This window comes from Ursus maritimus, unplaced genomic scaffold (genome assembly GCF_017311325.1).
Source record: "Ursus maritimus isolate PB19 unplaced genomic scaffold, ASM1731132v1 scaffold_18, whole genome shotgun sequence".
In the NCBI taxonomy this organism is placed as follows: domain Eukaryota; kingdom Metazoa; phylum Chordata; class Mammalia; order Carnivora; family Ursidae; genus Ursus; species Ursus maritimus.
Window position 1 is genome coordinate 57,534,667 of NW_024424230.1, and position 23,484 is coordinate 57,558,150.

General features: G+C 41.3%; 1 protein-coding gene across 1 annotated transcript; it reads left to right on the forward strand.

The window, feature by feature from the left end:
* The first annotated feature begins 588 nt into the window (after positions 1–588).
* NAPG (NSF attachment protein gamma) lies at positions 589–22,158 on the forward strand. Its single transcript, XM_008690034.2, has 12 exons — positions 589–766; positions 4,859–4,926; positions 7,109–7,193; positions 7,932–7,949; positions 8,596–8,626; positions 12,074–12,183; positions 12,293–12,359; positions 12,642–12,712; positions 18,215–18,293; positions 20,075–20,154; positions 20,675–20,804; positions 21,881–22,158. Exons 1-12 carry the CDS (start codon positions 711–713, stop codon positions 22,019–22,021), a joined length of 936 nt encoding a protein of 311 aa, XP_008688256.1. The 5' UTR covers positions 589–710; the 3' UTR covers positions 22,022–22,158.
* Positions 22,159–23,484: the final 1,326 nt, after the last annotated feature.

Sequence of the window (23,484 nt, forward strand, 5' to 3'; positions counted from 1 at the left end):
CTGAGTTGGTGGGAGTGAGAAACCGAGAGGCTGCATAGGCATTGCAGGAATCATCTATGTGGATATTGAAATCACCATGAGTTATCAATTGAGCCAAGAGTATTACTGGCTGTTATTTCTGCTTGAACACGGCAAAAGATCTTAACTCCTTGAACTTTTCATTCAGAGCGCTCACCACAGTTTGTGTTCGTCGGGTGATTATTTGACAGTAAACGGCACTGATAGTCTGTTTTGCTTACTGCCTGACATATAGTTGGCGCTCAAAGGCAGGATGAATAAATACTATTCCAGCTATGGAACAAATGTAATAAATTATAGCACCAACGTGTTTCGCATGAATGGAAAAGCAAGACTCCACAAGGGCGGGTTTTTTGTCTGTTGTACTCCCTGCTGATTTCCTGGTTCTTGGAACAGTTCCCGGCACATATTAGGTGCTCAATAAATATTGTATGAGGCATGAACGGCCTTCAGCACCCAACGCGCCTGCGCTAGATGCCCGCGGCTCAGGCGAACCCTGGCGCTCTGCGCCTGCGCGGTGTGTGCCTGCGCAGCGCCCAGACCCGCTCTGGAGGCTGCTTTGCCGCATTAGGTTTGAGCCCTACAGGACCCTGTAGCAGCTGGGCTGCGGCGCCATCCCGGCTTCCACCTCGGCGTTCCCACGCCTCCTCAGCCGGGCTCTCCCCCTCCACGTCAGGGCCGGGACCTTCGCGATGGCGGCTCAGAAGATAAATGAGGGGTTGGAGCACCTCGCCAAAGCAGAGAAATAGTGAGTGAGAGACTCAGACGTGGGCTTCTGTCCCGGCGCCGACCTAGTCTGGGAATTGGAGGGAGGGCGCGGGAGAGCGAGTCGGGAAGGCGGTGGCTTCCCGTGGGCTCCGGCCTGGGGGCCGGGGCGGGGCCTGCTGCACCCCCGGAAGCGGACTTGGTTCCCCCCCGCCGGAAGTTGTCCCCGCTGTCTTCTGGGGTCTGTGGGCTGGAGGCTCTGCTGCTTTTGGTCGGGGCACTCCGGACTGGATGACTAGTTGAGGGGACTGCTCTGTGCATTGTAGTTCAGCAGCATTCCTGAGCTCTACCTAGTAGATGCCCGCAGCACCTCTCCTCCCTCTTCACGACAACCAAAACTGACGCCTGGGGGAGAAAATCGCGTTGTTGAGAACCAGCGCTCTGAAAGACCCCCGTGTTGGGAAGGGGTCTACAGATGTACCCTGAAAATTCCGCGGGGGTCTCTTGTCGTGTCCCATATACGGTTCCTGGGGGGTGCGCTTCCTTAGTCATCTTACGTGTTCTCCCAGCTTCTGATACGGTACGTATCAACAAATATTTGCGAAATTGAACTGATCCTTTCCCAGTCAGTCCTTTGAACGCTCCCGTCCATTCTCAGTGTCATTATTGCAACGAATTTTTACCCGGCAGTTACAGAAAATGAAAAGTCTACAGGGTGCCATGTGTTAGATGCTTTACATACCTGATCTGAGACCTTTACAACTTTCGACATACAGAAGAGGAGGTGAGGCCTGGACAAGCCTTATGATGATTTGCCCAAGGCTGCACAGTTGGCAGCGCCAGTTTTTGAACGGTGGGGAAAAAATCAAGTTCTTTCTATTGTACCGTATTACTTTTTCCAGGCAGTGTGTAAGGTACTGGAGCTTTTTTGGTACAGGAGATTCCGACAACAAGCTTACTTTTTTTTTTACTGCGAGCAAACATAAAGTTATCATTAGAATAGTGCATTTAATAAGGACCATAATAAAGTTGTGTTAACTTTGCTTTAGTAGCTCAGGGGGAGAAGTTTATTTTGTCTGGAAAAATTTAGGAAGATTTCCCAGAGATGATTTCTGAGCAGGGCCTGGAAAATACGAATTTTTTTAGAAGGTACATCCTGTGAGATAGAATCTATGTACAGGGTGTTGTATGTGCACAGGTCTGAAGATATGCTGGGAGAAGAGTTAATGTAGAGTAGTTGCAGTGCCAGGGGGTGAACTAGAGCAGTTGGGGCCGGACCGTGAAGAGGCTGCCCTTCTGATGGTCCTGGAACCGTAGCTTTTCTAGGGATCATATAACCAGTGGGACCTGGTTAGGTTTATTTTTGGTGAAGGAAATGTGGCCACAAAGTGGAGAATGTACAGCAGGAGAGAAAAGTGAGACCGTTGGCATATGCAGCAAGCGTATATTTGACCCAGCCCCTGGAGTTATTGAGGTAACCAAAAGTAGTCCTTTACTCAGGAGCTTAGAATTCACAGGCAGGCATACAAGTCCACAGAAGAGTAAAGGTAAGATATTAAATGTTGGAATAGAGGTAAGGAAAAATTAATATCCTCAAGGTGGGGGGAATGGAAGGGGAGGGCAGGCAGGAAATGTGACTTTCCATGAGGGGTTAGTAGACTCACGATGAGGGTCCGAATTAAGGTAACAATACAAGGGGTGCCCGGGTGGCTCTACCTTCAACTCAGGTCATGATTCCGGGGTCAGCAGGGTGTCTGTTTCTCCCTCTGCCCCTTCCACTGCTCATGCTCACTCTCTGTCTCTGAAATAAATAAAATCTTAAAAAAAAAATAAAGTAACAGTACAATGGGCAGAATTGGATGACTTCTGTCAGATACAAATGGTAAGCTTTAATGACTTGACTGGATATGGAGGGAAAAGCTTGACTCTTAGGTTTCTCATTTGGGAGATGAAGTAGAGGAGCGACCTTCAGCTAAGATAGGGGATATTGAGGCATGAACATGTTGGGTGGGGTAGGGCTAGGGCAGGCAGTGTTGGATTCAGGCTTGAGTGTGTCATGTTTGAAGTGCCTCTAGACAGAGTTGTCAGTAGATGACAGGAAAAATGGGCCAGGAGCTTAGGAGAGAAGATGGGGTTTTTCTCTGTTTTCTAATGATAATATGGTTCAGTATTGCCAGGTGGTTTTGTAATTTTAATCGATTCCTTCAAGCAAATGGTAGTTTTGTGGGTTTTGGTCCTATGGAAATTGATCTGTTGGCCTCAACAGAATTTCCTTGTTGACTTAACCAAAATACCAAAAACACTAACAGGTAGAGCAATTAAATTAACCAGCGTGCCTTCTCTCTCCCTCCTTTTTTTTTTTTTTTTTTTTTTTTGAGATTTTATTTATTTATTTGACAGAGAGGCAGCAAGAGAGGGAACACAAGCAGGGGGAGTGGGAGAGGGAGAAGCAGGCCTCCCACTGAGCAGGGAGCCTGATGCGGGGCTCAATCCCAGAATGCTGGGATCATGACCTGAGCCAAAGGCAGACGCTTAACGGCTGAGCCACCCAGGCGCCCCTTCTCTCTTTCTTATTAGAGGTGTTTAGTTGACTGGGAATGATTTGCTGTATTTTTAAATCTCTAGTTCTTTCCATGTGTAGCACCTTAGACAACTGAATAAGTGTATTGTGTTTTGGGTGGGATTTAAGAAATTGTGTTAATATACAGAATATAATGAACCCTGTAGGGTAGGGGTGGGGGATTAGAATTTGTCTTACTTCAGTACTTTCCCAGTTTTGTGGATTAGACAGACTACAATTTAAGGATTTTATTTTTCTGAAGTGTAATATTCTTGGTAAGCTTAAAAAATTGCTCACATGTTTGGATCCTAGTATATATGCAAACACAAATGTTAAATATATATTTTTTTAAAGATTGGCAGAGACAGAACAAGCAGAGGAAGTAGGAGAGGTGGAGGCAGTCTCCCCACTGAGCAGGGTGATCTCTGCTGGACTCCATCCCAGGACCCTGGCATCATGACCTGAGCCGATGGCAGACACTTAACCGACTGAGCCACCCAGACGTCTTGTTAAATACATTTAATTGGCAAAAAATGTTGCTTAAAAATTCGGGTTTCTGGGCAGTTCACACAACTGTCACAAAACGAAGGCATATTTCTGAGGGCTCTTGGGGATTCCCCCGTCTTTCAGTTCAGGTGCTGCTGTGAAGCATCTTAATGGTGTTAGTTGTAAGCAGGCGTTCACTAATTGAACTGAAATTTAGAATTTAAGATGGCATTTATTTAGCAATTCTTATGCACACCTAAGTCTGACAGTCACTGGGTTACTTTAAACCGAAAGTCTGAAATTATTTTTAAAAAGAAATAAAGTAAAATATTGAAGAAAGGGCAAGTAAGGTAGGGACTCAAAATTGATGGTCCTTTGCTTTGGCACCTGAGAAACCAGTAGTGATCCTGGAAAGCAGATTCTTTTGTTTTCATAACATCCTCATCTTTCTGGCTGTCCTTCCTGTTCACTGGTGGCTAATTCTCAGCCTGGTTTGCTGACTCCCTGTGTTGTTGCTCTGAATGTTTGTATTCTGTAGTCTTGTGGCTCACTCTCTAAGATCTCCCTGGCGGATCTTAACTAGGCCGTTGGTGTGGCATATGCCGGTGGCTCCTTAGTTAGTACCTCTAGCCTCTCCTGAGCTTCAGTCTCACAGATCCAGCGGCTTGCTTGAGGCCGTACTTCAGAGGGTCTCCAGCTTTAATGCACCTCAGGGCTTGTTATACTCTGATTGCTGCTGCCACGCCAGAGTTTGTGGTTCTGTGGGGCGGGGGTGGGGGGGTGGGGAGGGAGGGAGGAGAGTTTACATTTCTAGTACATTTCCTGGTAATGCTGGTCTGGGAGCCATGCATTGAGAATTTCTTCTGTACTTCGTTATTATACAGACATTTCAAAAGGAGAAAACCACATCTGTGATAGAGGGAAAATGGCGAGATTGTATTTCATTGTAAATAAATTTGGTGGTGGCGGGTGAGATGGGGACTTTGTGCCCAGTGTCTTTTGTGAATCACCTACAGAGCCATTAAAGCAGGATTCTGACTTATAAGTGTGGTTGGAACTTCTGTTAAACGTGTCTTCTTTTCATTTTAGCCTGAAAACTGGTTTTTTAAAATGGAAACCAGATTATGACAGTGCTGCTTCTGAATATGGAAAAGCAGGTATGTGTGATGATAGCCCTGTGACTCCAATATGTAGTCTTAACATTCACCTCGGCAGAATACTTACACTAAATGCATTCTCTGAGATTTTAATAGTTAAACGTGCCCAAGCCCTTGCTTTTTTCCACTTGTTATTTTCAGATGTGTTGAGGGCTGAGTTAGAGATCCAGTGACCTGCAGCTCTCTCCTGACAGCAGAAGTGGGTAGGGTTGGAAGTACATATTTGCAGGTTTTTCGCATTGTTCAAGTATTCTTGAACTTTAGTCAATTGCATACTTTTTCCAGGAGTTTTTGCCATATGCCTCTATTATACTACCTGTAATTAAATAAAGATTTTTCTTTGTTAACTTTTTATTTTTTAATTTAGCCTTATTCTGAGCAGGTCTGCAAATCCTGTGTTTTTTTTTTTCAAGAACTGCACTTTTGAGATATGCCGATAAATGTTCGTGAAGTGTTAAGCTATATAAATATTTGAATAGATTTATCTGTCTATAAGATAAAAATGATCTGCAATATACAACAGAGAAGAACCTTTCTAAAAATTTAGCATTTAATTGTGGAATGGTAGCTTTCAGCATATGCACGATTATTTTGGATTCAAAGCATAATGCAGTTTTTGAAGTACTCTGAACACATTTGCAGTTGTGTTTCAGCCATAGCTTAGATCACATTTGCTAGCCTAATATAGAGACCACCTACGTAATGTGCTTTTGATAGACTAGTTTCAGTATATCACCAAAGAATAAAGAAATCAGGTAAATAGAAAGCTAATGAGTCTTTAGCACTTTTATTTAAATCCTGACTAAATTCTGTCTGTCAAATTATGCAAATTATTTATGTCATATTTAAAAGGAAAATTATTAGAAGTTCAAATTTCACGTAGATTCTATGGCCACCTTGTACAAGAACACTTTTGTAACTGGAGGGCACAACATTTTGCAAATCTCGTGAGGGAAATTTATTACCGGTTTGTTTTATAAGTATCTGAGACCACGAGCTGCTTTCTTAAATGCATATTTCAGGTCATATTTTCCCTTTAAGTCATCCTTTATTTTCTTTAGGGGGTTATGCAAAATATATATATATATATATATTTTTTTTAAAGATTTTATTTATTTATTTGGCAGAGATAGAGACAGCCAGCGAGAGAGGGAACACAAGCAGGGGGAGTGGGAGAGGAAGAAGCAGGCTCCTAGCGGAGGAGCCTGATGTGGGGCTCGATCCCAGGACTCCGGGATCACGCCCTGAGCCGAAGGCAGACGCCCAACCGCTAAGCCACCCAGGCGCCCCTATGCAAAATATATTTAATCATTAAAATAAATTTTTTAAAAAGCAAAATGTAGAAGTCCAGGGATGAAAATAGTTCGTTTATTTTCAACATTTTATTAAAGAGAATTTTAAGAGTTTGATTTTAACAGATTTTTTTTTTTTTTTTTACAGTATCCTTTTTTACTTATTTGTAAACCCTTGGCAAGTTTTCCAAAATCTGGAAGATCCTATTTTAGGGCCACTCCTTATTGTTTTGCTCTGACGATGACACGTTTACAACAGGGAGCAATATATTTTTGCTCTTCGGAAAGTGGAGATGTCATTTTCATAGAAACCTACTAAACAGTATAAAAGCTTTATTTAAAAGAAATGCATTATTAATGTTTTAGGCATTTATTTAAAGATTGTGCCAAAAAGAGGGCTTGTTGTACAAATGTTGAATATGTTTATTGGTCTTCCGTTTCTAAATAATTTGAAAGCTGGAATAAGCTGTAACTAAAGCACTATTTTTATTATTGAATGTAAAACTGGTGAAGTAAGGTACTGTCTTATGACAGGACCTGTTATTTGGGCTTATTGGTTTTACCGATACCGTCTTGTTTCTCAAAGCTTAGGTGCTGCTGTTAAAAAGACTTGGTTTTGAGTGGAAGTGGCACTGATTTATTGCCAGTAGTCTACAGTTTAACAAAACAAAACACCAGACTTTTGAAAGTCCTTCTAAGTTATCGGTAATCAAAAAAATTATAAGAGAATTCCTTAGAAAAAAGTAGCACTGTATAAAACTTCTTACGTATTTGATTAAAATAAGGATATTTTCTAATGCTTCCCACATGATGCGGATTTTGGTAATGATTCATTTGAAGTTTTTTAACAGTGGATTAGAAAGTCTGTTGTTGTTGTTGTTCTGTTTCAGCTGTTGCTTTTAAAAATGCCAAACAGTTTGAGCAAGCAAAAGATGCCTGCCTGAGAGAAGCTGTCGCCCATGAGAACAACAGGGCGTATCTTTTTCAACCTTTACAAAGAAATTCAACAATTTGATAATTTGGACGGAAACTCATTATTTTGTTTTGTTATAAATTTGCTACATGTGGACTACAATGCTATTAAATTAGAAGATGATTAGAAAAATTTCTGTATTTTTAGACTCCGAAGGAGCATTTACAGAGACTTTTAATCATACGGTTCACCCTGTTTTGCAGAGCTATATTTGAGAGTTTATTTCTGTTGTTTCTGCATTTGCTTGATGCTGGTTTTCCTTGGGATGAAGTTAGGGAAATACATAGGTGCTGAAGAATGAAACAGTAGTTGCAGGTATTAGAAATGTATAAACTGCTCAATAAATATTTTTAAAATACAGTCTTTCTTAGGTATTTGAAAAAAGATTTTTAAGTAGTTTAAAACAATAAATTTTCCTGAGGTATTTTAAAACTTACTAAGTAAAAGATGTCTATTTTATCTCATTTTCAAATTATGGCTGTAATAATTTTGCATTGCAGTGATACTTTTCAGATTAATGGGCAGTGGAAATAGCTTAAAAATCTCGTATTTTGTCAGTGTTTTTGTGAATTATGTAGTTGTGAGAGACATCAACAGGCGTAAAATGATTGCTTCATCTGTTTCTAAGATTTGTCTTTTGGAACCAACTAGGCAGTTGACATTGTTTTTTAAATAATAGATCTCTAGGAACTGTTGATTTGGTTTTTTTCCTTAATTTTGACTTTGTTACATCCATTCAGCCTTTTTCATGCTGCCAAGTAAGTAAATATTTTCCATGTTTTCATGTATTTGGAGATTGTTTTAAATGTTGTTTTTCCTTAGGTCAGTAAATTTTTCCTAAGTTATAAATCCATAAATAGTGAACTATTTTATATTGATTTAAATAAAATCATCATTTCCATTTGTATTGGTCTTTACCTGACCCTTAGAAACTAAGTCACTCCTAACTAAGATGTACAGTGTTTACATTTAGCTCACCAAATATTTTTAGGACCATTTCCTTCAATAACCTATGAAAAAACAAGCCAGTTAGAATCTTTTTTTCTCTTTCTTGATAGTCAGTAGTACTTGTGGAGAGAAATAGTCTTTCTCCTGCTTTTGTGGAGAGTATTTACATGTTTCAAAACTTGGATTTAGGTTTGTCAGAAAGTCCTTTAACCTTTCTGAGTTTACTTAATTTTGCATCTGCAAAATAAAATCCCTTTAACTCAGATGTCTGTTGTTTCCAAGGCAATATTGCCCACAAAAAGAAAAAGAAGAAAAAAAGTGTTATTAAAAGCCTAAAGCAATATATAGTGCCTGAGCCAGTTTTAATTGACATAACTTCTTCTATCTGTGGTAGAAAGTTTCTCCTCCCCGTTATTTCATTAACATCTCATCTGAGAAATTGTGTTCTCTTTGCAGAGCTTATGAACAAGCTGGCATGATGTTGAAGGTCAGTAATGTGCCACAGCTGTTCTGTAGGTAAAATGAATTAATGACTACAAGGTGTTAAAGTAAATTTGTGTGCAGGTTGGGAAGTCTCCTAGCTGTAAGGCGAGCGGGGCTAAGATTTCTTATCCAAAGTAATGCTAATTGGACCCAAGCGTACATTGTATGTGTCTTAAGATAGGGAGTTTTAAATGTGAAATTTAAGAGAATGTATTGAACAACAAGTTTCTAAGCTTTATAACCAGGAGAGTGTTGCTAGACAAAAAGCTATGTGAGAGATTTCCTTACTTCTGAGAACTTCAGGATATTTTATTTTATTTTATTTTTAAAGATTTTATTTATTTATTCGACAGAGATAGAGACAGCCAGCGAGAGAGGGAACACAAGCAGGGGGAGTGGGAGAGGAAGAAGCAGGCTCATAGCAGAGGAGCCTGATGTGGGGCTCGATCCCAGATCGCCGGGATCACGCCCTGAGCCGAAGGCAGACGCTTAACCGCTCTGCCACCCAGGCGCCCCTGGACATTTTAACGTAGTAAAAATTTACAAGTATATGTATTTTTTACTACCATTGGGTTATAGAAAGAAGAGATTTTTGCTTATTTTATAAAAGTGGGCATTGAAGAGAACCTTAGACCTAAGCCATTGCTATTTAATTCTGATTCTTGTTGAATGGAATAGTTTGGCTCATGTGCCTGAGCCATTTTTCATATTTCTGCCTCTTAAAAGCAGGTTGGGAATTAATATCCTGTTGTGGTAAGAAAAACATGTTACTTTATGACAGTTTATGACATTCACTCTCAAAGTATGCCAAGTAGCAATTGAAATCAAACATTTACTTTCCATTTTTATGTTCCCTAATGTAGTAAAAGCTGTTTGAATTATTTATTATAAAGCTTTAAGAACTCACACTTTAGTAAAACTCGGTTTTTTTTTTCCTGTACTTTTATAATCTTGCTGATTTTTTTTAAGTGAATACATGCTCATTGTAGAACATGTAGAAACTGGAAAGACCAAAAAATGTTAGTAATGTATTTAGGGTTTTTTTCTTGTGTTTTCCTGAGCACATACATTTTCACATATAAACACGCACAAATTGAGAAAATGCTCTGCATAACGTTATCCTGCTCTTTACATTTAACTTTTTAATGCAGATTTTCTACTGTCATTTAAAAAATTACTTTCATAATGTATGTCAATGGTTTTAAGAATTTTCATAGCCAGGAATTCCATTTCTGTGACTCTCTTGTAAACAGAGATAGCAAAGATTTATGTATAAAAATGTTTATTGCATATTGCTTAACAAAAATGGCAGTTATCTAAATTTTTAATTATAAAATATTTAAATTATGATGCTTCCTTATAAGAAACTGTTACATAGCCATTGAAATAAAGCTTTTCTGGATAAAACATGCAACCAGCTTGATATTAGGTGATGCAGATCAGGTTATCAGCAACAGTTTCTTAGCAACTAGAATTTCTTTATAGCCGAAGGAGCCAGGTATCTGCCCTGACCTTCTGTTGTCCCATTCCCCCTTGAGAGCTGGAAGCTCCCAGATGGCTCTTGTCATCTTGGTGTACTTTGTGTCTATTATTAGGATACATTCCTTTAAAGTACAAAAATGCTAGAACACTATAATATGTAATCCTCAGCTTCAGTTTATATTCTAACAGCTGCGCTAAAGACTTGAGTCTCCATCAAGAGATATTATTTAGACATAATTTCCGTTGCTGTAGTATCTGTTTAATTTGAGGAATTGAAGGCAGTACTTTGAAAGAAGGAAAAATAAATCTAGTGGATAGGGGAAAAGACAAGAGAAAATGCTTTCTGGCATGCTCTTATGTTTAAATTAAATGCCTTTGGACAGTCCTTAGCAGCATTCGGGGTCCTGAGCTACGTGGCCCATTGTTAATTCTGTGGGTTCAAATTTCCATCAGATTGTCATACAGACCTTCACATTCATCCCCCAGCAAGGCTTAGGGAGTGATAGAATGTAGGAGGCAGAGTGTAGGACACGGCTTGTTGGAGCAACCTCTGGCTCTGGCATTTTACAGCTATTAGATTTTGTATCCTGTTTGCTCCACAGAAGTGGTAAGGTGACTAAGGCACACGAACCACTGAAAATAGGCATATTTTTATTTTCTTCTTGATGATTTTGTCATGTTACAAGAACATGGGGAAGAATATAAAATAGTGTAACTTTTAAGAAGGCAGCCCATCCTCTTTTACTCCATAGCTAAATAATAAAAAAACTTACATATGGAAATCAGTAAGAATGAGACCAGCAAGTTTGGTATCCTAAAGGATTTGTCAATTCAGGGAGGGACTGGATAGTCAGACTTGGAAACAACCCTTGAGGTGTCAGCGCGGAGCCTACTTTAAGATCTGTGATGGCAACCCTAAGTAGATAATGTCTGTAAACTTTATGTCTAGCTTTTAAGTGACTTTTGTTCCTTTTTTAAGAAGAGTTTTGATTTGGAGATAATAGATATAAGGACCACAGGATGCTGAGACCTATGATTTCATAGTAAGACACAGAGTTAATGTGTTGGTGACACTCGTCTTGGAAGAGGGCTGCAGACTCAGATGAGCTTGACGTGGGGAGTGACTGGCGTGCAGGAGGCAGGCCCGGGTGTGGAGGGCAGCCAGGAGTGGGGAGAAACGCGGCCACTGCCAGGAGGCACCGTGCTTCCCGGGACAGCTGCTGCTCAGCCCCAACCCACTATCGCCATGTGGAAACTCGAGCCTGCTGATGCCACAGCTTGTGGTCTTTTTTAAAAGTAGGAAGCCGTAGAACAGAACCTTGTAAAAGGATCTAATTTAAAAGTACTGAAGGTTGGGGCGCCTGGGTAGCGCAGTCGTTAAAGCGTCTGCCTTCGGCTCAGGGCGTGATCCTGGCGTTCCAGGATCGAGTCCCACATCAGGCTCCTCCTCGGCTGGGAGCCTGCTTCTTCCTCTCCTGCTCCCCCTGCTTGTGTTCCCTCTCTCGCTGGCTGTCTCTCTGTCACATAAATAAATAAAATCTTTAAAAAAAAATAAAAGTACTGAAGGAAGATGCACTTGGAAATGAGGTACAGCCCTTCAGCTGCCGGTTCGCAGCGTTTGGCATAAGCTTCATATGTAGTAGGGACTCAGTAAATGCTCAAAGAATTTATAAATCTTAGAAAACAGTTAAGAGCAAGTGTTTTGGATTTACCATTTATAGAGATTTTCTGAAACTCTAAAGTGGTGATGAACTCTGTGTAGAAATTAACTGATTAACTTTTTAGTTTGGCTAAATGAAGTCTGATGGGGAAGAGTAACCCTGTGAAGGCATTTTGTCTTAAATACATTTGTCGTATAACATTTGGAATCATCTACCTTCATGAATTAGGAATAAAATGAATTTCAGATTTTTAATTCTGCATTTAAGTTGATGGATTTACTGATCTGTGCTGTATCCTTTGCCTGAAGGAGATGCAGAAACTCCCCGAGGCCGTTCAGCTGATTGAGAAAGCCAGCATGATGTACCTAGAGAACGGCACCCCCGACACAGCAGCCATGGCCCTGGAGCGGGCCGGCAAGTGAGTGTGGCCACAGCTCTCTGCATGGAAGCCGTTTGTCTTAATAAACGTCCTTTGAAAAGCAAGTTTCCTATTTCTCATATGAGTCCCATTTTCTTGTCTAATACAGGCTTATAGAAAATGTAGATCCAGAAAAGGCTGTACAGTTATATCAACAGACAGCTAATGTGTTTGAAGTAAGTTTGAATTCGATTTTTTTCCTTTAAGTATACTTAGAATGTTTAGATTCAGAACACGTAGGAAAATAAGAGAAATGCAGTGACTGCTTTTTAAAATTTTTCTGTGCTCAAAATTGAACTGTGTTTTTTTTTATTAATAAAATGGATTAACAGCTTTTGGTATTTCCCCCCTGCCACCTTGATCGAGTGCTGTTACTTGTTTATCAAATAACTATTGGGAGGGAAAAAAACATTCCTAGATTAAAGCAGCCAATATTCTCTTTCCTTTGATTCCTTCAGAATGAGGAACGCTTACGACAGGCGGTTGAATTACTAGGAAAAGCCTCCAGACTGCTGGTACGAGGACGCAGGTAGGATTTCCAAAACTGTGTTCCCGTGTATCCGGGTAAGCCTCCAGTCCACATTTGGAACTGTGAAGTAATTTGGGGAATGGCTTGTTAATCTTTTTGGTATAAGCCATAGGCATACCAGCCTGCCTAGTAGAAAGAGTGATGTCTACAAGATGGAATATTGAATTAAATATCAAAAGATTTGCTGTTTTTCTAAATCTGATGCCAAAATGTTTCATGCATTGTGCTTTTATTGGTTAAAACCTGGCTCAGCAGCATGAGAGCAGTTTTCTTGATATGTTACTTGGTTAGGTTATAATGTGTTTTGCTTGAGGAGAAATAGCTATATAGGCATAAGTAACAAGATAGCCTAAGTGCTCACCCATTAAAATTGACAGGTTCTCGCCAAATAGTGTCATTAAATAGGGTGTTTGGTATTTATTTTTTCACCCTTTAAACATATGACTTAAGGCATAAATAGTTGGACTCCAGAAACCTAGAATCCTATTGGCGTTTCCTTTGTTTTTTACTTTACCTTAATTTAAGCTTAGTAAACATTTTCTGTCACTAATAAAATTCTCTTTGCCATGATGTTGTTTGGTAGTATTTAAGGTAAACACACTTAGAAAACTTTAAGTCTGAAGGTAGATCTTTTCATTAAAATTTGCCCCTAGTTCCCCAGTGACAGAAAAGACGTAAGATAATTTTGTGAAGGAACGAAAAAACAAAAGACTGAAGAATCTATTGACCCCTTTCTAAGACTGAATTAAATGTCTTCATGAAGACTACCGATTCTAAAATATAATTCAAACAGGCTTAAAGTAACATCAGAATAAAGAATAAAATTAATAACTCTTGCATGTTGTTATTGAGATAGACTACTTTATAAGACCTTTTATTGATTCGTTTTTTTTGTTGGTCTAAATGGAGTAGTATTTTTATTTTGTTTTAAATTAGGACTTTTATATTAAACCATGAGGCAGAATTTAATTTATACATATCAGCTTTGGGTCATTACCTTTATTTGTCTTAATTTTCTTGGCTTCCTAGAAATCCAAACAACTCTGGCAGTTCTCAACTTATAAATGGTGGTATAGTAAGTTCAGGTTAGTCCCTGAAAGTGTTTCTTTCTTTCTTCCTTTCTCATTCCTTCCTTCCTTCCTTCCTTCCTTCCTTCCTTCCTTCCTTCCTTCCTTCCTTCCTTCCTTCTTTTTTGAGAGAGAGTGAGAGCATGCAAGTGGTGGACAGAGGGGCAGAGAGAATCCCAAGCCAGAAGCAGGCTTCCTGCTGAGCAGAGCCCAACATGGGGCTCAATCCCAGGACCGTGAGATCAAGACCTGAGCCGAAGGCAGACGCCGCCCAGGCTCCCCCCAGAAGGGTTTCTTACAAAACCAGAGATGCTTGTGGTGATGATCCCAGGTGTTGCAGAAGAGGTGAACTATAAGATAGTACCTAGAGTCTGACCCTTTGAGCAGGGTCTTGCACTTACAGAAACAGAATGGCGCCCTGGGTTGTACTCATTCTAGGGCAGACAGGCATGTTCAGGCATACTTTGACCCCCTTTTCTCATCCACTCCCCTAATGGTCCTCCCCCAAGGCCCCCAGTGCTTTCTTAGGGCCCAAGGGCTCTTAACCACTGAAGGCCTAAGAAGCAGAAATTGGAGGTAGGGGCAGAAAGTAAGGTTCCCCCACCCCCACCCCATTTAGGCATGGGCTCTGCTTCAGCTTCCCTAGGGTCTTTCTGCTTTTGTATCTATTCCCTTTCTGTTTTCCAGACTGAGATTTTCTAAAGCTGGGTTGTAGGGGGAGTAGCAAGGGGGAGGAGGAGGCCAGGACCTCCCCAGGAGGGCAGCTGAGCAGCATTTTCCAGTTACATAGGCATGTTCCTCTGGAAAGCTCCACCGTGGAGTGGTGACCACTATCATTCCCAGAAGTTCCTGGTGGGTTGTGACGTGTGTAATGAGAAACCGTTTTTCTAGAACAAATACCAAGTTTTCTTCCCAGTCGTGGAGAGTGGTATAGAGATGCTGGAAAGGTAGACATTTAGAAATCTAGGGCAACCGGTGCATCTTTTATTTACTTCATGAATTTGTTTTATTGCTTTTTTCTAGCTTTTTAGTAAAAATGCATTGAAAAATGATAGTATTTCATGCAGTGTTTTGAACAAAAATTTTATGGAAATAAGTTGTATAACGATATAAAAATTGATTTAAATTTATTAGGAGTGTTAAGGAATTTGATATTTGAAAACTACCACTGGGTGCAGATAGTATGAAAGAATTAAAAGTCAGCTGACACAGTAGTGCTATCATGAATTTTTGTAGTCAGTACAGAAAAACCTGGAGGATTTTTATTGATAGATAGCCGGGAAAATTTATGTGATATTTGAATATTTTGAATATATGTTTTCATTATAATCTGAATTGGGGCTGCCATTTGTCTAAAAGAAAACAGTAATTTTGTATGTTTATAAGAACATCTAATAGGGTATAGCATGGAATTTTAAATTTTATGTTTGTTGCATTGAGATAATATGCTTATTTTTACAGTAATATTTAATCCTAACTTAACAATAGTCTATATCTTAGTATAGCAAAATTAAATAACCTATTTAATATGTTTGTATTAGTCTCCTGCTCTTCCCCCATTTCTGGAGAGCCATAATTCAAAAGTGAGTCAGAGTTAATTAGGTTGCATCTGCGAGGCCTTGAATCAGTCCCACACCAGGGCCCTTGTTCCCTCCCTGAAAAGGCCTTTCCAGTTGATCTGACTTAACAAGGAGACGTACATTTCTGTGCCTTCCAGAGAAGTTCTGTGGCAGCTGAGCTGGTTGGCAGCACTGTGTGGTTGGCACTCAGTGAACTAAATCCAGAGCTTTCCAGAGCTTTGTCATGATTTCCAACAAGGAGGAGAATCTGACTTCTCTGTCTTGTGACCACCCCACCCCCACCCGAATCTCTACTTGTAAGGCTCTCAGACTCTAGCCAGTTGACTGAGACAGTCACTACATTCTAAATTCAGGGAGGCCTGGGTGTGTATATATGGAGTAGGTACTAGTTAAGCATAATCACTAGGTTTCTGTCTTGCATAATTTTGTCCTGTCCATTGTGATGCCAAGGTTTATTGGGGTGATAAGCTTAGTTGGCAATATGATGAATTGGCTGAAAAGTTTTGTAGGTAGTTAAAAATATGTTCTGGACTTCAGGAGGCAGTTGGGGCCAGAGGAGTTGTTTTGAGGGAGGTGAGGGAGATGACTGTTGAAAGCTGGGTTGAGTGAAGTCCTATGACAGTTTCCTGTCATAGCCACATAATTTTTGTGGGGCTTATTACATTTTATTTTATTTTTGAATTATAGGAAGATAAAAACAATTGATTCTCTTTTTAGCAAAACCAAATGCATTTTATTTTGTTAGGAGTATTAAGAATTACCTCTGGGTTTCATTATAATAAATTATGAATAATTTCCTGGATACAGTTGGCTTTATGTGTCAATTTCATGGACTTTTAGCCAAGTTGATCGATTTTTTTATTACATATAAATATATAGTATTTCTCTTAGATGGCTGTTTTGCTAGCTCGCTGTTAGCACATGGAAATGCTATTTTTATGCCAAGGAAATAAGTCATCTGAGAAGAATGCAGCCTTTATAGTTAAATATGTGAAAAACTTAAAACATTAAGATTCCTACTAGAATGATGTAACCTGGATATTATGGTCACCGAATGTTCTGGTGTAATGTTTTTTATAAAATGGAGTCTGGGATAAATTCATGGTTCTAATTACAGATGATACAGATATATATATAATCCCCCATACTAATTTCCTTTTCTATATGACAAATAACCACAAACCTAGCGGCTTAAAACAATATCACTTACTGTCTCACAGATCTGCAGGTTAGAAGTCCAGGCCCAGTATAGCTGGGTCCTGTGCTTAGAGTCTCACCAGGCTGTCCAGTATGACTGCAGTCTCATTCTAGGCTCGCTGGTTGTTGGCAGGATTCCTTTCTTTGCAGCTGTAGGAGGCACACCCATGTTTTCTTGTTAGCTATTGGCTAGGGGCAGTTCTCAGCTCTAGAGTTCTAGTTCTCAGCTGCTGTAGTTCCTTGACTTGTGCCCTCTGGATGGTTTATAAGATGGTAGTTTGCTGCTTCTTCAGGGCTGGTGAGAGCACGTCTCTCTTGACTTTCAATCTCTGATCTTTTCGAGAGCTCATTGATTAGGTCAGGCCCATCCACACATTCTCTCTGCCTCACTTGAAGTCAGTTGATTAGTATCCTCACAAGAGCGAGTTCCATCATATTCAGAGGTTGTGCCCACGTTCAAGATGAGACTATCCAAGGAGTGTATATGAGGAGCAAGAATCTTGGGGAACAATCTTAGAAGTCTGCTACCATGCCCAGTGTATAAACTGGCTCTGCTCCCAGAATTTAGCAAGTTGATCTTTGGAAATCCAGAATGCATTTCTCCAGTGAGCCTTATTGTATGAGATAGTGAGTTACCAGGGCACGACCCACATAAATTCAGTTTAATTCATATGAGTTAAACCAAGCCAATACTGTCTGTGTGTGCACGCACGTGCTCATGCATACACGCATCCATGTGCACAGATCTTTTTAAAAGATAATTGTTAACATACAGAAAAGTGTAGTATAACATTTTTATATTTTAATTTGGGTTATGAAACAGCTTTTTCCCCCACTGCATCCTAACAGTGCAGACTGCTTGCCATTTTGGCTTTTGGGGTGAGAGAGATGGGTGAGGTCTGCACACTTCCTTTAGACACAGGTTGGATGCCAGGAAGAGAGTCCCAGGACAGGGGCACGATACACCTGTATGAAGAGGTGAGTTGCTGCTTAGGGTGTGCTGGGCTTGAGGTTGGGGAAAGGGAAGGGCGAGGGCTTTGGAGGATTGGGGGAACAGGGTTAGCGATGCCTTTCCTCTTCTTCCTGCCACCTGAATGGGATGGAAGAAAACGAAAATGGGTGGTGAGACTTCTTCAAAACAGGTGAATGGTGAGGATGAAAGGTGGCAGGAAGGATGTTTTCTCTGGGTCACTGAGGCAGCAGTGGAGCATATGGCAGTGAGGACAGAGTGGGGGAAGGAATTCTCCAGCAGGCAGACAGTGCTCTTGGGGTGTCTGGATGGCTTTAGTGGAAGGAAAGAACTCTGGGATGATTAAATCAGGGCTTTTCTAATACTTCACACAAAAGTTTGCAGAGCAGTTTGTTGAATCGGTAGATGCTCATTAATGGATGGTCTCTACCAGACTTAAACTGCTCCGTTTGAAGCATCCTTAAGTTCTGCTTTTTGTCTGTCTGCTTGATGCATGAACGGGCAAATCAAGAGTTTAAAAGATAAGCCGGATGTGCAGAGCTTATGGAAACTGTGTTGTAGAGCAGTTGCTAAAAATACCTGACGCCTTCTTTTTTTTGCTAGAATCCGTAGTATCAAATAGAAGAGTTATCTCTGCTTTAGATTATTTAGAGCTGCCTTATGTGACATTTCTTTGTTTTGTCTTTAGGTTTGATGAGGCAGCACTTTCTATCCAGAAAGAAAAAAATATTTATAAGGAGATTGAGAATTATCCAACTTGTTATAAGGTATATTTTTAAAAAGTGCTTATTTTTGGCTTCACATTTGTTAATTTTTCATATTGGTGTAACTATGTATGTAAGACTGCATTCCATGGATATTTTAAAAAATAATTTCGGCCAAGATGGAGTAAGCCCGCTATTGCCTATCTTTCCTGCTGATTACAACTTAAAACTTCTGGACAAACTTCTGAGAAAAGTAAAAGCAGGAGGAGTGAGCACTTGGAGAAGCAGCCAGTACGGGAGCGGGTTTCCCTGTCGCTCTTGCGGCCTTGCTTGAGAGAAACCCCCAGTCACAGAGCTGGGCGGCAGAGGCTCCAGCAGCTAAAATGCCCAAGGAACCTGTCTATCCAAAGTTTCTAACTGGAGAGACTGGGAAGAGCAGCTCCGTTGTCTTCCTCTTGTTCTCCCCTGGCTTTGCTCTGAGGGTGAGCCCTAGTCATGGAGCAGCGGCTGTGATGGTGGAGCAGCAGATAAAACACCCCAAGAGGCTGAGTCTCTTTGGTCAGAGGAGCTAGGACAATGAGCTGAGAGCAAGGGGAAAAACCCAGGAAGGAGGGAAAGGGAATCCCCCTGACTGTGGGTGTCAGCAGGTGCCCACACGAGTCCCGGGGTTACTCTCCAGCTCTGCGTGTGGCGGACAGACTCAGAGCAGCAGAGCATAGGCTTTGAGAGCTGCAGTGATTTGATCACTGCCTGGGACTCAGAGCCCCCCAGCAGAGCTCTTGCTTAGGGCTGAGGCCTGGCAGCGGGCGGAGACACTGAAGACTAGAGCTGCTGCCCACCCTTGTGGACAGAACATGCATCTGAGCCTGCCTACTGGAGTCCCTGCTGAAAACCTCCACACTCTCCTGAGAATTCTAGGAGAGTCTATTCAGCAGAGCACCTAGTGTCCAGGATACAGCCCCAAAGCACTCAACATAGGAAGTCAGGAAAATAGGTCCAGTTCCCAAGAGAAGACAACTGGTGCCAACCCAGAGAAGACCCAGATGTGGAAATTACCAGGTCACAGGTTTGAAGCCACTATCTTAACTATTCCATGAGGTGCAAAGGTAAACAGATGAATGGACAAAAGGACTGTGTATTTGTTTTGTTTTGTTTTAAAAAGAAACTAAAAATGAACTAAATGAAAATTTTGGAACAGAAAAAGCAAATGTCCGTAGTAGAATACTGGATGAACTTAATCTGATGATGGAGATGGTAAAAGATTCAGTGAACTTAAGGACAGATTGATAAAAGTCATCTGAAAAATTAAAAAAAAGATGGAAGAACACTTTTTGAAGAGCTGTTTGCCAATAAGATCTTATTAATGGCTTTGTTGGCTTATAAATGGTATTCTTATTATCTAAAGTTTTTATTTGTTCACCTTTTTCCTAGTATTTCTTTAAGAATTCCAAAGTATTGTGGAGTCATGGGACTCCACTATACAGATAGTTAAGAGACGTTTTCTTTACGGCATGTGGTGGTTGTGTGCTGAGTTGTGTTGTTCAGTGTGGTCCTCAGACTGGCAGTGTCGGGACCACCTGGGAGCAGAGTCTCAGGCTTGCCTCGGACCCCCCAAATCACAGTCTTGTTTAACTGGCCCCAGAGTGGTTCATGTGCGCGGTAGAGTGTGGGATGTGCTGCTTGCCGCAGGGTATTCTCCCTCGCGTGTCCTGTGGCGGTTACTAAGAATTGACCAATCTCTGTAGGCAAACCAAGACTCTAACAGTTAAATTCCAGATGTCAGGAAGTTGACTTTACTAATAAATAGATGTCAGTTTGGACCATAATCCCCTCTTTTGTTCTAGAAAACAATTGCCCAAGTCCTAGTTCATCTCCACAGAAATGACTACGTGGCTGCCGAGAGGTGTGTCAGGGAGAGCTACAGGTAAGATGTTGGCAGCCTTGTCATGACTTGCGGTGTTAACATTTCTGTTTCTCAGTGTAAGATCCCTGCTCAGACAGCTCTTCTTGGCCATGAAGCTAGTTTTGGTTTTTAATAAATTTCATAGTGGTAGGAGGACTTGCCTACTGTTTCAGCAGGATTTTTACAAGTTGTGATCTTCCCTGTGTTTTTCTCCTGGGGATTTAATGGGAATGAATGACTAGAATGATTTTGTTCCATTTGTCTTCTGAGAAAAAAAGAACCAAAAAAAGAGTGAAGAAATATTCTCAGGTTGCATTACAGGAAGGCCATTTCTTGTTGGAGGTAGTTAAAATGACTGGTCCAGTCGGGGCGCTGTTGACATTTCGGGCTGCCTAATTCCTTGTTCTCAGGGTGGTCCTGTGCATTCTGGGATGTCCGCTAGCCGCGTGTTCACAGCTATTGGCAAACATCTGCGGGGGTGGGGGGGCGGGAGGCAGAAGCCCCAGGGCAGGTGGAGCTGTGTGACCCGTGCTTGCTGTAGCATCCCAGGGTTCAGCGGGAGTGAAGACTGTGCCGCGCTGGAGCAGCTTCTCGAAGGCTATGACCAGCAGGACCAAGACCAGGTGTCCGAGGTCTGCAACTCGCCACTTTTCAAGTACATGGACAATGATGTAAGTGGCCTTTTGTCCTTCCTCTTGACAGGTGGAGGCTTCTAGTGAGACAATTTTTCTCGTATGGACTTGTGAGATTTCCCCCTCTATTTTTTACCTCCAGCCACTGCCTACAAAGGAATGTGGCATTGGCACTGAACTTCACTGTTCAGACTGTTGAGATGTCAGTCATGGGGATTTACAGCTGTCTATCTAGCCATCTAATGGTGTTGACTCTATGTGTAGTTTTTAATTGACCTTCATTTCTCAGCCTCTCCTACTACCGCTTGATCTCTGTAGCTTGCTTAGTTTAAGCGTATTTTAGGCTTCACTGTTTGAAAGAGGCTCATCAGGTGGTGGCCTCTGTAATTAGATAGGCTTGTGGGAGGCCCACTTCTGCGACAGCTGCTTGTGTGATGCACGTTAGTCATGAACTCTGGAAGCCTCTGTTAACTCAACTGTAAGAATGGAGCAGCTGGTCCCTGTCTTGCCAGCCTGTCCTGCTGCATGTGGGAATAGAGTGGTCTGCATGTGGGAAAGGGCTTCACACAGCGCTGTATATAGAATGTGAGCTGTGACTGTGGCTTTCCCTTCTCAGTAGATTTCTGAGCCCCTGTTCATTTGATTTGGTGTCAGATCAGCTTGAGACCTTCAGGGTTTTTTTTTATAATGATGTATTCTATAGAAGAAATCTGTTTTTTCCCCCCAGATAAAATCTTACATAGGCTTTTTGTAAGTCTGATTATTTTTAAAGAATTTGTCCCCAGCTTAGCTCTTGTCATTTACTCAGCAGCTCTTTATTTTGTAGGCACTGCAAGTGTTACTTAACTAATTGTGTCCTGATTATCTCCAATTCCTAAGTGTGGCGTATAACTGATACTTTTTACCAGTTGTGTACCTGTCACGTCACGGTCACGAGCCATGGGATGGCCATGCACTATTGAATTTTGTTGTGGTGGTTTTTCCATCTAAATGGTAGTACTGGTTTTCCTGAGGTAGAAAATGAAGCTCTGTCTCTTATAGATAGCTGCTGTTGACACATGGCATATTGAGATTCTGGTTATCTGTCTTCTGAGAACATGCTTTGTCATTGACAGTATGCTAAGCTGGGCCTGAGTTTGGTGGTTCCAGGAGGCGGAATCAAGAAGAAAGCTGCAGCACCGCAGGCTAAGTCCGAAGGTGCCACTGCCCCCACCGCGGAGGAAGACGAAGATGAGTATGCAGGAGGCCTGTGCTAGAATCTTGCTTTGCCACAGAAAGGAAGAGAAGAATCCTGACATTGCCATTCACAGACTTGGACCTTGTCTAAGGGGATGCAGACTTCACTGCAGTCATGGTTTTGAAAATGCTAATAAAGACTCATGTTTAGTCATCATTTCCCTAAGTCTCCCATCGTACCCACTGCGTGAGAACACTTTTTTTTCTTTCCATAAGAGTCTTTCTAAGACACCAGCAGGAATTAACAGAAAAATATACTGTCACATTTTAATACAGTTGATTTTTAAATTTACAAGCCACAAATTGTGTTCTAAACAAAAGGGACACTAGGCATAGAAATTCTTTTCTCTTGGACTTTTGTGATTTGTTAGAGAATTTCCCTTGCGTTTTATTTAATAATTGCTGCTAAAAGTGAAGTTTACTGAGTTAAACAAAGTAGTATTTTAAACTTTCGTTTTGAAAAGAAAGTTTATCCCCAGTGATATTAAATGCATTTAAATGATCAAATCTTTTAATCTTTTCAGAAGTAAGACTGGGGCAGGATGCTGTTTTGAGCCTTACAATATTGTTTAGCCCAATAAAAGGTACATTTAAAGTCTTATGTGTAAATTGAAAGTTTTGAAGCTATATTCAGCTCCTTTCTGAAATACATTTTTTCCACCCAAAAAAACACAGCGGCTCTCCCCAAATGTCTTTGGTTCTTGGCTAAATGGGAACTCATGAGGACTATTATTGTGCATTCTAACCAAGAGATAATGTTCCTATCGATCTAGAATATAGACCTTTCTTCCCTCCAGAATAATTTCTGATTCATCTAGAGCTGCCACGGGACAGTAACATGACACAGGGAACACTGTGTACACCACAGATCCGTAGCTGAAAGGGAAGAAGTGTTTCTGAAGTACTTCTGGTGAGAGGACTGTGCTGCCGATATATGAGTCCTTGTAGGTATTCCTGAAAGGTTATTTGTGAAGCATTCCTTGTTCACCCATGTAGCTCAGCCCCATCTCCAAATCCGTTCATTGAAAAGAGGCGCCCGTCGGCAGCGTGCCTGCTGCGGGCAGTGCCACGCGGCCCGTCGGTCTCCTCACAGAGCCGGCCTTCTGCAAGGGGACGTGCGCAGCTGGCTGCTCCCGGAGACACCAAGGCCCGTCGTGATGCCTGGTTCTAGCCACAGCGCGTTCTGAGGGCGAGGAGGGCTTGGCCAGGATGGCATCGTCTGTGGCGGTGCGCTTGGCTCAGTGGCGGGAGGGTCAGAAGTCTTTATTGAAGATCGGATTTAAAACACAAATTTGATGCTTTGATTCCTCAAGTTACTTGCATAGTTCTGCAGTTGGCAGCTCATTTTCAGTGACTGTATGGAGATGAACTTCGAGCATCTAGCGAGGCTGCATCTAGATGTTTGTACTGAATGGCACACTGATACTTCCGAGAGCCGCCCTTGCGCGCTTCAGATCCAGTCGGAAACTTCGGGAGTCTCGTG